The sequence below is a fragment of the Vidua chalybeata genome, chromosome 4, assembly GCF_026979565.1.
Source record: "Vidua chalybeata isolate OUT-0048 chromosome 4, bVidCha1 merged haplotype, whole genome shotgun sequence".
Classification (NCBI taxonomy): Eukaryota; Metazoa; Chordata; class Aves; order Passeriformes; family Viduidae; genus Vidua; species Vidua chalybeata.
This window is the reverse complement of record NC_071533.1, coordinates 7468504-7484023: the sequence shown is the minus strand read 5'-3', so window position 1 is coordinate 7484023 and position 15520 is coordinate 7468504. Positions and strand designations below refer to the sequence as shown.

The window sequence follows — 15520 nt, the reverse complement described above, 5'->3', positions numbered from 1 at the left end:
AATTACCAAAAGCCTTTGCTCTAGGTATCAGTCAGTGATTGCAGCCCTCATCTGCTATTTGACCAAAATTTTCCATGGCACTCAGCAGGCTATTACTTGTCACTCTGACATATAATGGAGGAGTATTTTAATTGATTTAAAAGTTAAAATTTATGGTTACTTAATACAGTATAGCTGTATTATATGTCAGCAGTTATACTTGCTGTGAAAATAGAGAAAGGGGAGTTGAAAGGACTTGGGGGTTGGAATATTTTTAAAACACATGCCACTGATTTTACCTTCTACTTCGACAAGCTATCAATAGTGTTTTTATTTAGTTAATAGGAGCAGAGGTTTCCTATTATGTAATTATTGCTGATTTTAAAAGGGATTCTGGAATGTTAACAGTGCATCTAGTTTCTAAAACTGTTTCTTCCAAGATTTAATAGTACTTCTGGTCGAAATTCTTTGCTGTTGTGCCGAACTTTGAATAACTGCATTTTGGATCCGATGCTGTTCTATCACCTAAACCGTTCCTCTGTCATGGTTTCCCGATGCCCAAAACAGGCATAATTATAGATAAACCCAAGAATTATGTGAAATTGAAAATTGTAAGTCACTCTGAAGGCTGTACAGAATCAATGTGGTCAGTGCATTTGCACACATGCAGGTTATATATATGCTGGAGTATGGGATCAGATGCTCTGGCAGTACTGTCTTCCTAACTGCTCTCATGGGTGCAAGTATGCCATGACTTTCTAACTGGTGATGATGAGTTTAAACCCTCTTTTTCTCTGTGTCCATTTCAAGACAAGCCCTTTTTCAAGCAAATGAAGAGAGGAAGGCACTACAAAGACGAGTGACTTGCATCTCTCTTCTCTTCACCCTGCCCATTGTCAACTTACCTGACTTTCTAAATTAGGAAGAAGTATAGAAAGAATATCTGCATTCCTTCTACAGGAGTAGGATGGGAAATGGGGCAGTTGAATACTCATTTATGTACCTCTCTTTTGGCTCATGCTGCCTGACCCTCCACATAAATGACATGCAAGGGAAAACAGAGGAACTTGAAGTGTGCAAGTAAATGTGGCAGTCGACAATATCACCACCAACAGGAGTGAACTTACCTTGGGGTAAATACAAGAGTAAGGATCTCTGCAAATCGTCACTGTAAGTGGAGGTGGGACAAGTGGGAAGTGATGTCCCTGTCTGAACTGGAGCTGCTGCTTGCTGTGTGCTCTGCTAATCATCACAGTTTTTAAAAGCATATACGAAGCCCGCGAAGGCTGTTTCACCTGTGACAAAATTCACAGGTTGAACTGGGATTATGATTGCTGGAGGGGATCCAATTGCAAACTGTTGGTAAGCATCCTGAGAGCCAGAGAGACTGGGAAGGGAAGTGATTCTTTAAGCAAGACAGGATTAGTAAAGATAAATGTGGAAACTCTACCTTCTAGTTTTAGGAAGATGTTTGGTTTGGGCCATGAGACCGGTAGGGTGGAAAATACAAATTTACAAACTACCTCCATATCTATATACCTAGAGCTGCAAGAGTCATCCTATTTCATGTATCAAGTAATAGTGACATGCATTAAAACACAATGAACAGGTTGAATTTCCTAAAAATGGAAAAATGTTAGTGAAAAGGAAGCCATCATTATTTCAAGTAGTGGTTTTAGAAGTTGACAGATGTTTCAAAATAATGTGACTATTAGTCTTTTAAAATACCTATTAATCAGAAATGGTGGTAAAGTTGGAGTTTGGTCCTCACTGTATCATCTGAAGCTAGTGCCAAGCTGGAAACTTCCAGTAAAATATAAACACCTGTGCCTAATCTTATCAAGGATTATTACTCTTTGATTAGTAGAGATCATTTTAGGGGGATTATTTATTTTTTCCAATCTTACTTTTACAAATGTTCACAGAACTCCCAGCATCTTGCAAGATACTCAAGTCTGTTATTGTCAGGAATTTGTCTGATAGACTCATGGGCTGGAGTCTTAGCACTGAGTTCTGTGTTGGTACTTCATGCTAAATGATACTGCAAGTTGCCTGTTGCTTTTCTTTCTCCCCTATGTCCTGTTTGTGAAGTTTAGATTGGTGTGCAGACCTTCCTATGTCTCTTTTCTATTCCTGTGTGGTATTTTAATGTAGCAGACACTAGTGCTGTAATTCCAATACACTTTCAACATCCACCCTAATTTTGTCTTGGTGGATGGGGGGGAGGGGGGCATAAGGGTGTTAAAAGACCAAACCCACCACTCAATTTTCCCCTTAGATTTTTTCAGATCAAGCAGTAATTATACATGTTGCCTTCCTAAGCCTGTGGGATTGCTCTTATAAGTAAAGGTCTGCCATACTGGGGCTATTATGTGACAAGTTGGAAAATAGCCTTTGTTCCCATGGTAACCTTTTTTTTGTGCTTTGGTGCATTTTTTCCCTATGGTTTCATGGTTGCTCTGGAGGTTTTCCTATTGTGGTATTTTAATCCCCAGTAGACAGTGGATGGCAGTTCAGTTTACTTTTTGCTATTATGAAATAATTTAATTTTGAAAAAAATTTATTTGATTATGGAACTCTCGTAAACTTTTTATGTTGTGGTTAGGGTATTAATGGTGTGGTAGCTTTCTCTGTAAGCATGTCATGCACTCAGAAGTCAAAGCAAACAGTTGGTAATAGGAAAGTACGTCCAACTGGACCAAACTGCTTCTGTTGTAAACTAATAGTTTTAATACAGTTATTCTAGGACTTTTAGGGCCAAGCTGTTGCCAGACGTATCAGGTAGATTTTTGTCTGCAACAGAATGACATTTCTTAAGGTCAATAACAGTCAATACTCTGATCATCAATGTCATTTCAGATTGATGTAATAAGGGTTTCATAAAAAAAGCTTTCAAACAAAGGAAGGTATTTTTAGGAGTTGCTTGTTTAAACTCTGAGGGAAAACTTCAAGTGAAGTTGAGAGCCTACTTTAAAAGGAGGAGGCTTTTTAAAGAGATGCTTTTATTACTGGTAGCATCTCCCTGCATTTGCCTTCTTTGTGCATTTTTCTCCCTAGCTCATTCAGTTTTCTTTGTCTCTGAAGCCTTCAGTAGCACAGCAATGTACTTGTGCAGTCTTGTCTTGACTGAAATTCCTCATGGTTACGATTTCCCACTGGTGCCCCCATCAGCAAGTGAGGCTTACTTGAATCATGGCATTTTATGCAGCTTTAAAATGCTTCTGACTGAGAAGGCAGCAGAGCCTCACCAGGTAAACACTGCTGTGCCCTGGTAGGAGAGTTACCAGGGTGCATAATGGCTTGCATAGCTTTCAGTAGTGGAAAATGCCCTGCTATGAAAAATTGGATCTTCCAAGCTGTGTGTCTCCTCCTAGTTAGGGCAGGTGAGCAGGTGCAGGAAAAGAAAGAGTTAAATGTACTCTCTGCCCCCTCAAGCAGACTTTCAATAATTAACCAGATAATTTTCCAGATAAACTGTTCCTGCCTTATCTTGCTATACATAGCAATTTATAATCAGCAGCACAAACACCAGCATTGCATGCATTTAAACTGCACTAATTCTATAAGTGGGCCAAATATGAAAAGTTAGAGCAAATGCACTGTGAGGCTTACTGGAGTTCTCTGCCTACCAAAACCAAAGGCTTAATCCTGATAGGAAATTCCCCTTTTAGGTTAACCATTCAATTTCAAGAGATCACTATATCTATATACTGAAAAACCTGCAGAGCAAGGAAATTTTATTTCCCTGGGGCAGTTGTGTCTTGGTAGGTTGTGACAGCAGTTAGAGGAGAAAAGGGCATTGCAGAAGAAAAGTAGGAGGATGTTATACTTCTCTGATCACTAAATCACTGGGTAAAAATTAGTTTTATTTCCCTAGGAAATAAGTGCTCCTCAGTTTCAGTCCATCAGAACACACTTTGGTTGATGCTTAAGTTTATATTTTTCTGTAGTCAGCTGATTATTTGGAGGTAAAATTTGGATTGCCGACTATGGTTACTACCAAAATATTTCAGTAGAGAAGGTCAAGGAAAAGTCAAGGTTTACAGCTGGATGGAGGAAAATGCTGAGTCCTGTCAGCATCCAGTAAGGTAAATGGGAACTGAAGGAGCATAACACACTTGCTTCATTTTGTAAAATCAACATATGCCTTAAGGTTAAGCTAAATACAGGAACCTGTTCACTTTGACTGCGGCACAGAACGCATCAGATTCTATTTGCCGAATAAACATTGGAACTTAAATGCTTTTTTTAAATCCTAAGTGCATCTTTTTAGATTTGGTGGGGCTTGGAAAGAGGTTGGAGCCTTTTCTATTAGTGCATGTCAGAGTTTGCTTGTTATCATAATTAAGATCCAGGTATGAAAGTGTGATGTGTGACCCTTAGGCATTGCTAAATAAAGTAACTTCAAGTGAAAGCTGGAGCTGCCGAGGAAAAACACCATCCAGGTTCTCAGTTTGCTTTTTCTTAACTAAATGCACTTCCTATCAGATTCCTACATGTTCCATCATACTTAGCATTTCTTAAGATTATAAAAGGTTGTAGTGTTTGAAGTTCAAAAAATTGAAGGGTTTCTGTCTTGGAATACAAAAGCTCTGTGCTTTAAAAAAAAAAAAAAACCTAAATAACTAATGGAGACTGACCACTAATTTAAATGTAATATCACAGCTACTGAATTCTTTTGTTTGCTTGTTTTTGTTTGTTGTTTGCTTGTTTTTGTTTTTTAAATGTCTTTAAAATAAACCCTCAAAGAGGGTAAATGTTGCTCTGCCTGCTCTGGGAGTGTTGCTGCTGAGGATCAGGGGTGGTTGGGTTCCAGCAGGTCTTCCTTAGATCAACGTTCCCGAGGTCCCACGTGACTGCCTTCTCCTCCAAAATTCTGATCATTTCATCTCTGCACCTTTTCACTCCTCTCTGCTTTCTTGGTCTGCTGACAAGAAGATTGGTTTATATACTCTGACATTTAAGAAATACCATTTTCCAGCCTGCTAACCTGCTTTATTCAAGTAGTTATAGGAGAGAGAGTTCATTCCTACAGTGAAGCTCTTTAAAAATTCAGGTTATACAACAGAAACTGATGCTGGTCAAACATCAGTATTGACAATTAAAGCAGGCAGCATGGAGCAGAATCTGGGAGATGATACATGGCACTGGGGGAGGTTGTGACTACCATCATTGTGGAGTGAATTGGTTGACTAGATAATCTACTGGACAGGTTTTGACCAGTATGTCACTTTCTAAAGGAGTAATAGAGTTATCTTGGGCAGTGAAATTATTGTTACTATGTGGACATGCACAAAAATAATGGAGGCAATGTGAAGAGGAAATGGTTTCTATGCTGTCTACTATGATGAGGACTGAGGGAACAATGAGTTAGAAGGTACTGGGAGAGCTGCTAAGAGAAGTGGAATACCCAGCTCTTGTTTTGGGCAAGCACAGGTAGGTTAGTGGCAGTATTTCAAAGTGCAGAGTTGACTATCATGTTTTTAGGTGCTGGTTCCCAGCAGAAGATGACTCCAGGGAGGTTATACCCCTTCAGAAATGAGGTGAGAGGGTAGAAGTAAAGTGCTGGCAGCCTCTGCATCTTGGATATTCTGATTATTCTTCCTCTTACAGGTACTTTTTTTTTTTCTTCATGTGGTAAAAATATGATTCTATAATCTCAAATTCTTTTTACCTTTGTTTTTGCATACCTTTATTTATTGAGGCGTACCCGAGTTCCTTCTGTTTGTTTTACTGCCAGAAAATTTCAGTATTAAAAAGAAAAGTCAATGATGTGGAATTAAAAAGGACTCATCCAGATCTCATAATAATAAAAGCGTTTGGAGCAAATGACTTCGGAATACATATTGTGGCTTATGCTTCTTTGGAGTGCTTCATTTTATCATCAGAGAGGCATCATTTGTTTAAACTGTGCTCCTGTATGACATCTGGTTTGAAAAGCATAATAACCTATATAATCAGCTTTTTAAATGCTGGATTATCTGTGGGTTTATTGACTCTTCTTTACAAAATCTGTTATTTCTAATTAATTCTCCATATAACTATTACTAAAGCCAACTCTGAGAGGCACAAATGAGCTTGATGGCAATGGCTAGTCAAGGTCAGCATTTAACTGCCAGCATTTGCACTGTTAGGGATAATAGATCAGGCTTATTCTTAATCACATACCCTGCAACGTGACAAATGTTACTGGAGCCATCGAAGCAACCATTTTACAAATCATTTAGGAGATACATTTGGCATTGTTAAACCCCCTGTGCTGCCCTTGCCTGTAACAGCAGTGGGATAAAATATGCACGCTCTGGTAGATCTCTCTTTGAATCCTGTGGAGTTTTCTGGGAAGGGTGTGGGAGTGTGTTTGCCTATTCTTGTTGTATTAGAAATAATGAGAGAAGCATGTAAGCAACAACGCCTAATCAACCTATGGGAGCCACTGGCTTCTGAAGATGAGAAAGAGTAGCCAGCTCTGTGGCACTATTTCACATTTCTGGTGTTTTCAGTTGGGAGTTTATACTGAAACTAGCTTGCCACCCACAAGGAATGTCCTGGCTCAACAACAGTTCGTTGTGTACAAGTTTTTTAAAAACTGTGTTAAATTTCAGAGCAATAGGGTATAGGCTCTGATTTGGTTTTGGGTAAATACAGTGTTTTCACTCAATCTGAATTTTAAGATTGAAACCTGCTGTGGCCATTAGATTTAGTGTGTCATTCAAACAGATATTTGGCACTAGGCTAATTACCTTCCAGGGAGTCAATTGTAAAGTTTCTAATACTTTTTATGGTATTCATTCTTACATGGATCAACTCTTGGATATACCAGAAGAGAGAATGACTTGTTCCTTAAGTAACTTGGAGTATTGTAACTAAACTTCTCATCTGGAGCAAAAAATCAAACTGAGCTCCAAAAAAAAGAGCAAAAATTAAATTAATGTAGATATCTCTGTTATAATCAATTGAATTTAACACTGATATTTTGCTTATTAAGTGTTACCTACCTGTAACTTTTCCCACATACCAGTTTACATTAGGCATTTTTACTGGGCAAAAATTTACAGCACGTTGATGTGGAAAATGAATGCAAAGGGAAATATTCAACTTGGAGCATGCATGAGAAGTAATTTCAGTGTAGGGGGTTTAGTGTAGTTTTTCTGCCTGAGCATATTATAGAATAAAGGGCTATAATGATTAATAAAAATAATTGGTTTAATGAAAGTGATGAATAAATGAAGTGTCTTTTTATGTCATACACACTGGATGTCTGGCCTTGAAATAAAGGCCAAGGAGTAGGTTCCTCATCAGTCAGATATTTTTCACAATGGTCACTAAGGAAAGGGATGACAGCCTGAAAAGAGAGAGATTTAGGAGGAAAAGGTACAACCATCTGTGTGTGCCTTGTTTGGAAAGAAAAGCTTCCATGGAGAGAATGAGTTATCCTCATTCTAAAGAGGTTTAGCTTGTGATTTGAGCATATTTTTGGGCTCAGCCTTTCATTATTTGCACCACTTTACCTTTGTGTGAGGTATTACAATAGCATTTTGATTTGGCAAATACTCTGGTATAGCATGGATGGAAGAGAACATAAGAGATTTTTTAAAAAAGCCGAACATTGTTCATTGAAGGCAATCATAGCCAGAGCTGGCACAAATTGGAGGAGATTGAAGTACCAAGAGCAAATATCAATGTTTCTTTGCAGTAAAGTATTTAAAAGCAACTCCATATTTGACACTCCTGTTAAGAATGAAAATGCCTCATCTGTGTTTCAACGAATTCCACTTTTGAACTGAATAAAAGAATGAGTTAATTTGATTTAATTCTAGAATGCTAAGCTTCCACCTGTGATGCTGTGGCTGAGTAGCTGAATACATACTTTGTATTCAGGCTGTACCTTCCAGTTGTATTTAAGTCTTCAGTGGAGAGGAGCACTGTATAAAATATGCTATAGATTGCGTCTTAGGTAGGCATTTAATAATAGTTGTGGATCAACTGGTGTCTTAATTTGTCTTTGCTGACTTTTTTTTAACCTAATAATTTTGTGAAAGTGCAATTTTGTAGGGTAGCTTGTATCTAAAAAAAGGCTCTCCCACCTTCTGCAAATCCTACGTGACAATTTATTTTCAACTAAAAATAATACATAATTACATATATATATGCAGTATGTATATATAGAGAAGCATGTGCGCGCGTATATATAAAAATAAAAATCATGCACACTGCTGTGATACCCTGGAAACCTCCATTTCTCTGCAGGAAAAGCTCTCTAATAAAATTACCTCTTTTTTAGATATTAAAAAATACACTGACCTTTTTCAGTGTAGAAAGACTAGGAAAGTTTTTGCCAGTCTTATGAAGAAATGGGAACACGCAGCATCAAAATTAAAAATCCCCTGAGACATTTTAGTCTTATGTCAAAATTGAAATGTTTCCCTTCTCAGGCAAAATACTGATGTTTGCAATGAAAGAAAGAGAATTTTCAAGGTGAGTTTTCCAGGTTATTGGCATTTTCTCTAGAAAGCAGACACCTTTTGAAGAGTTTTGTTGAATGGGAGGCCTAATTTTTTTCATGCAGTATGGAACGTGCTGGAGGGAGAAAGTCCTTTTCTTTGCCTTAACACATCAGAGCTGAATACCAGCACGGCCTTGATAAATCCTGGAAAAGTTACTTTTCCTGAGGGTAAATTAATGCAGCGTGTGCAGGTATGACTGTGACTGGAGCACGCAGAACTTATTTTAACGTGGATTTGGTGAGGCTTTCTCTCTTAACAGATGAGCTAATGCCATCACCTAGCAATTATCAAGTAGTGTGATGTTATGTAATGAGAGTATAAATAGCACAAGGACTAAAACTAGTAAATCTAACAGACTAGTGAGCAGACAAGAGCAGGAATGAATACTATTTGGAACATTCTGATTAACACTGAACACTGTCATTTAAGCAGACATTCAGATTTGATGTTGCAGTAAAGCTGTGGGCCAGGGGAGCTGCAGTCCCTCATTGGAGTGACATTCGAGCTGTGCTCCATGGATAAATCACTTGGCCTCTGCATACCTCTTTAAAGGAAGTTAGAAATTTGGAAAAAGGGAAAGGGTTCATACTTGAGATTTCTTAAGCAAGCTCATTATGTTATATTTGAATTGAGACTACCTGTGGACTTCATTTCCCAGTGGCTGATGGACAAATAGCCTGTGACCTGCAGTTTGAACTACCTGATATTTTCCCTACTGGTGGGAAGTCTTTCAGGGTTGTTTTTTTAGTTTTTGGCAGCATTTAGAGAATTAACATGTAAGAAATGCAAGAGGTCACATTTACCTGGACAAGAGAGGCTGTGTGGAAGGAGATACTCTCTCCAGCTTCATGGAGACATGGGAGGGATCCAAAGCTTTCATCTCCTTCAGGATCTGGCATGTTTCTCCAAGCATGTCCATTGCATTAGGGTGGCATTTCCAGTTCCTGGGGGAAGAAAGGAAGGAGGAAACTCACAGGATCAGGAAATGTGACTTGTTTTTGAAAAGCATGATCCTTGAGAGTTGCCAGTGGAAAGTGTTTCCTAAAGGTGCCCTGTAGTTTAAGACAGAGGTAGGTGATTGAAGAAGGCTTCCAAGGTGCATCGCTCTACGAAACTTCAGGATGGTGCGAACCTCCAGTGCTGCTTTTCTGGCACCTACAGGCATATGGGAGGATCTTCTGCACTTGCAGAATGTACAAAGACTTCAAAACTACATGGGAAGTAAACTGCTAGATTGCAGGAATATCAGAAGTAAGCTCATGAACTACTGCAGTGGTAAGCAGGAGCACAGACAGGGGAGTACATATCACCTTGCTGCACTACTTCATCAAATGGCCTTAGAGCTTTCCTTACAGGTACTCCTTAGCTGTGAAGGCTTCAAACAAATAAAGAAACAGAAAGAAAATTTGTTGCTGCCAGGTTGCTGCCAGAATGGTTTGTTAGTTAGTTTGTTTTTTATTTTCAGTTTTAATCATCTGCTACCAATAAATTCCACTGCCCTTGTGGTAACTTCTCACATTAACATTGATATATTATGGGTGTTTTAAAACAGACAGTAAAAATATTGCACTTACTAATTAAAGCATGTATTCAGCTAGGCACTGCCAGAAAGTGTTGTGGTTTCCTAATTGTTAGGTGCCTTGAGCAATATACCTGTTATAAATTCTTAATTGAACTTTGTATTATGGCTGGTGTGATTTGAAATATTCATAGCTATTTTGTTTTGTTTGATTGTTTTTGCTCCAGCTCTTCATTGAGAAGTGTATCAACTGGATCTTCAAGACCTTCCAAAGTGTGTTTGGTGTGTGGAGATGAGGCATCTGGATGTCATTATGGGGTGGTTACATGTGGCAGCTGTAAAGTTTTCTTCAAGAGAGCAGTAGAAGGTAAGAAAACACAAACCAAAAAATATCAACACAAAAGACAAAATCTATTCTTTTGGTTTTTTTAAAAAGAAATATATATATATATATATACATATAAATTTTCGTATGTGTTTTCTGCTGTTGGTAAAATTCTGTGTTGTTAATATGAAAAAAAATGTTGAGTGACTTTAACAGACTTTGTAAGCAACTTCTTCAAGTGGATAAAAGGTTTTTAATATCTGATAATAAGACTTCATGGCATGCAAAGGACATAAATACCATATAGGTTTTTTGAAATCTTTGCTGATGAGTAAATGTTCTTACAACCACAGATGAGGTAGGAGATAGCTACTTACTGATTTATCTTCGTGGAAAAAACCCTAGAAGGAAAAAAAAAAGGCCTTAATACGGTGTCCAGCTTGTGCACTGAGAAGAGTGAGGCAGTGTGAGGTGTGATTAATTTCTTCTGTGATCATTAAATCGACTTCTGATGGCAATAAGGATTTAGCTCTCTGTTAAACAGACCTGGAGGGCTTGTGCGTCACTGAAAGCAAGACTTCATGTAATGTCTATCAGTCTATTTATCTATCTATCATCAAAAGTGTCAAATCTAATTGAAATTAACTTCCCAAAGTTATAAGGACATGGAAAAGGTTTCCCCTTGCTGAAAACATCTTCTCTTACAGTTGTGCAGTAGCTGACCTTGATGTCCTCATTCCCCAACTTCTTCTTGAGAATTTAGTTGTTTGATATAGTACATGAACTGGAAAACCTTCCTCTTGTTGGCTGAGTGATTTCCTCCATGTACTTCCACACCACATCATGGATGGCTCTTCAGGCATCCATGTCTGAGCTCACCCCTGAATCACAAGAAGATATTTTTTGGTTGGGTGGTGGTGATGGTGAAGGTTTCCGTATACCTGCACGTACTGTGTGAAGTGAGCACCTTCTGTTGTCTTCCTTCCTCCTTTCCTGCCTCCCAGGAAAGCATCCTCTCCAGTCTTGAATCACTCTAATTTCAAGGTACTATTTGTCCACGTTTACATCTCTTTTGCTGACCATTCCAACATACCATGATGGATGTTCCCATCCAGATTTACAGGAATTTATGAAAAATTACTAAGGGATCCCTTTAGGAGTTAACAGAGCAGCAAGATTGTGTTTTCAAGCCTCAGAAGCCAAAATTATTAGGAAAGGATTACTCTCTGATCTGGCATAGAAAGACATTTTTTAAATGTAATTAAAACTGATCAGTAATTACTGAAAGTTTGCAAGTTAAGCAAAAAAAAAATTAAAAATTAAAGAGAAAGCTACCCTGTCATCCCTAAAAATTTGATATGTTTTAAATACATTTTTAAGAGTCATTATAGTAAGATACATGTACCTACCAGTGGTATGTGAACACTGTCTAGACTTCTTGGTATGCATATGATTGAGCTCTTGATGCTACCAGTAGCATTGTTGCTAGGCAGACACTGAAATTTTATCTTGTCTTGCACTTTTTTTTTTAATGTATTGTAGAGTGTTGGCCCAAAAAAGAGCATAGCAAAAACATAACACACATATTGGCTTCAAACATCCTGGCACAGTCCATATAAATGAAAGGTTTTGTAGGTAGTTTTGTAACAAGAGGTTTCTTGTAGAGCCATCATAAATTTTTCAGTTGGGAACAGGATCGATAAAACACCCCTTCCTGAAGTTTCCTTTTTGAAATAATTGAAACAATTAAATATTTGTAGCACAGGGGCACACACATTTCTTTCATGATCCACTAAACGTTCCTCAGTTGACGATGTCCCTTCTTTTTGCAAGGACTTTTAAAGGTCTCCTCCGACTCAGCCCCTCTATCAGTCTCTGAAGTAGGGAGATAAATTGGGTCAAAAAGCATGGAAACAGAGAAAAGAGGGATTTGGGGAGAGAGAACTCTGTGCACTACCCAGCTTTTTGGGTCTCAGCTGGAATTGCTAACATTGTCATCACACCATGAACAGCCATTGATTGCCAATTCCTCTCTGAAATCCTACAAAACCAGAGAGATTATAACAGAAAATAACAACTATTGGAATTTAAGCCCAAGAAACTAAAAAAGACTAAAGTTTACATTTCAAATTATAAATCTGGTAATTGTATTCCCAGTTAATTGTATCTTGGAACTTTCAGGAAATGTCTAATGGATTTAGGAGGATAGCTGTAGACCAAAGAAAGTATTAAAATGGGTTTTTTGGTAAAATATCAAAAGTAGTTTCAGATGGCATTAATTCCAAGGCTGTAAATTATCCAAGTACTAGTTTTAGTATCAAGTAGGCACAGACCTTTTGGTGACTGACTTGATGAACAGGAGACTGGTATGAAGAAACATGAGTTTGTCATTAACATAAATTTGATCTGCCTTGCAAACATTATATATCTTTAGACTGTAAAAGTGTTGGTAAGTGGTGTCACTGCAAAAGTTAAAGGTATATACATTTCGAATACATTTTTACATAGGTTAATTTTATTCTATGGGATTTTTTCCTCAGTTACAAATATGACCAATCCTAAAGTCATTTGAACTTGAATTTATGATCAAAACAGAGTCATATGCTGAAAACATGCTGTACTGTGAGGGAACCTAAAGCACCTGGCCAGGATTGTCTTCTCTTTTTCCACTGAAGCAGCTTTCTCTAAGGAGAGTAACAGGCTTGAAGTCAGAAATCATAGCTGTTCTTGCCTATGCTTTGCATTTTCAGTCTTCATTTGTTCAAGTTCCAGACAAGTATGAGGTAATCTCTCCTAAATCAAAATTTATATTGTTTCATAAGTTGCTAATCTTTTATTCTTCCTTTGGCTTGGAAGTAAGAAGAAAGGAAGGCATTTTTTCATCTCCGTATGGTGCTAAAGACTACAGCAAAAATGACCATTTTCTTTAAGTTATTTTGCATATTTTCTTGGAGATTTTTGGCTACTTAAAATGGGAGCATTACAAAATTATATTGGATCAGTTATAGGGAAGCTTGTCCTTTTTTTAAAATACAAAGATGGGATCATTCAGTAAAGATCAGATCCTGCTGTTGATTTCTGTTCCAGAAGGTTAACCGTTAAGCTAGTTTTTCAATTTTAAGTTAAAAAAATACATTTCTCTTCAGCTCTGAAGTAAAAACACAGGCACAATAACAGAAGTTTCTAGGGTTGTGGGGTTTTTTTCCTCGCCTGAACTTTTGCCAGTTTAGAGTGGAGGGATAATTTGGCTGGAGGAAACTTTTCAGTCTGATCTGATGCCTCCTGGGTGTTGCAAACCTGCTGTGCCCCTAAGTGAGCAGCGTAGGAACAAAGAAATCCTACCTGTTTTTTCAGAAACAGGTGATTTTCCTATGAACTGTACATGAAAGAACTTCCCAAGGCTTTCTAGGCCCTAGTGGAAGATAAACTAAAGCCTCTCTCTGTGTGCTTCTCTCTTTTTTTGGTTTTGTTTTCATTTCAGTTGAAGTGGAAAACTTATCAAGGTATGAGAAATGCTAACATACATAACTCTTGAATAATTTGCCTAATTAGCATAACTTTCGATAGAATGCTAGGGGTGAACAGGGGAGTTCACTGTATTGATCATTTAAAAAAGCAATGATTTTTATGCAGTATGAAACTGAATTTGACACATAACAGGCGTTTTGCACACCATTTTGCAGTGTGTGCAGCCATGAATTTTGTAGGTCTGTATTACTATAATTAATTATACATACAGTTCTTCACTCTCCACTCTTCTGTTCATTCACTGTAATGGAGTCAGTGTTTTTCCGTAACAGGCTGCAATTTTCATTTTATCCACTTTCCTAAGGTCCGTGGCCTCTCTAAATTTGACATCACTCAGTATAGATGTCCATATGTTTTCATAGAAATTTTTATGTGGGATTTGAAGTTGACTCTGTTCCTGACCTGTTGCAAGAATCTGTTTTACAACCTATCAAACAGAAATATTAGGTGAAGAGCAAGCAGATGGGTGATCTGCTGAGGGCAAGTGAGCTGGTCAAATTCATTTAGCAGCTGCTACTCTTACTTGATATGCTATGGTTAATAGGTGTAAAATAAAATTTAAATAATTAAGTCATTATAGGTTTGAAGCTGCCACCAGCCTGCCATGCTTTCATAGATATATGAAAAGGACTTTTCCTGCATTTAGCTCTGGCAGGCAGTATTGCTCTGTGAAATTAAGTCTTCATTCCTTCTCCAGGGTGGCTTTAGCTACTAAGGGCTCGGACTTGAGGAGACTGGTAGGAGGAAGATGCTAAAAAAATTTGCAATGGGACCCCAAAAAGGAGAAAAAGAAAAAAAAAAATACCCAAGCAGCAAGAGTTGAGACATAAGGGAAAAAAGGAAAGAATAAAGGATCTAACATATATTGCAACTGAATATTTTAAAGCTGGGGAGAGGTGAAACATGAGGAAAATCTTTCCTTGTGGCTTTTTGGAATACGTGGCCTGCATGGGAAACACTGCCCAGTGTTTAGTAAAATATGCTGGGTGCATTCAGGTGAATGAGAAGTGAACACCAGGGGACCAAGCATAATGTGGTAGCATTTCAGATAGGAGGGGGGAGACTTGGGAACCACCAAGGTGACGGAGTGCCTTGCTTTGAAAACAAGCACAGAATGAGTGGGTTTAGCAGCTGCAGTGCCACAAAGAACATAAGTTGGTTAATAGCTGTGAAAATGATACAAAAAATATTTTATATCAAGGAAGCTGAAAATCTGCATTCATTCCTTTCCAAAAGCGTTAATAATTTCTTCCCTCCCCCAAGACTTCCCAACATTTGCAGTTTTTTTGAGGGTAACTTATTTACTGTGTGAGCTGGTGTTGCTGCGGAGTGGGATAGATGAGTATGAGAATTTAAATACGGGCAGCTGTCTAGCCTTGAAAAACGCACGCACAGGGCTGCATGCAACTATTCTTCTCCTGCACTCTGTCATTTGTCTTTTGTTCTTTCTTTTATGAATATTAATTTCTAGCCTGCTTCATCTGTAAAATAATATGCTCAGTAGGTAATAGCCAGCCTGCACAAGCACAGACACCCAGTAAATGGAACATGGATGCAGTGGTAAGGTTGGTTTATCTTGGGCAGAAGCCTTCCACTGCCACAAATTCAAGCAACATACAGACTTTTACACACTTACCTTCCCAATCCTGTTAAGAGCAGGGAAAT

At 38.0% G+C, this 15520-nt stretch overlaps 1 protein-coding gene across 3 annotated transcripts in view; it reads left to right on the top strand.

Moving 5' to 3' along the window:
• Window positions 1-15520, top strand: part of NR3C2 (nuclear receptor subfamily 3 group C member 2) — a 190444-nt gene that overhangs the window by 100032 nt on the left and 74892 nt on the right. For all 3 annotated transcript variants that reach the window (XM_053940777.1, XM_053940776.1, XM_053940778.1), the window contains one exon: window positions 10230-10369. In XM_053940777.1, coding sequence (XP_053796752.1) covers window positions 10230-10369 — 140 coding nt within the window. The remainder of the gene's footprint in view (window positions 1-10229; window positions 10370-15520) is intronic.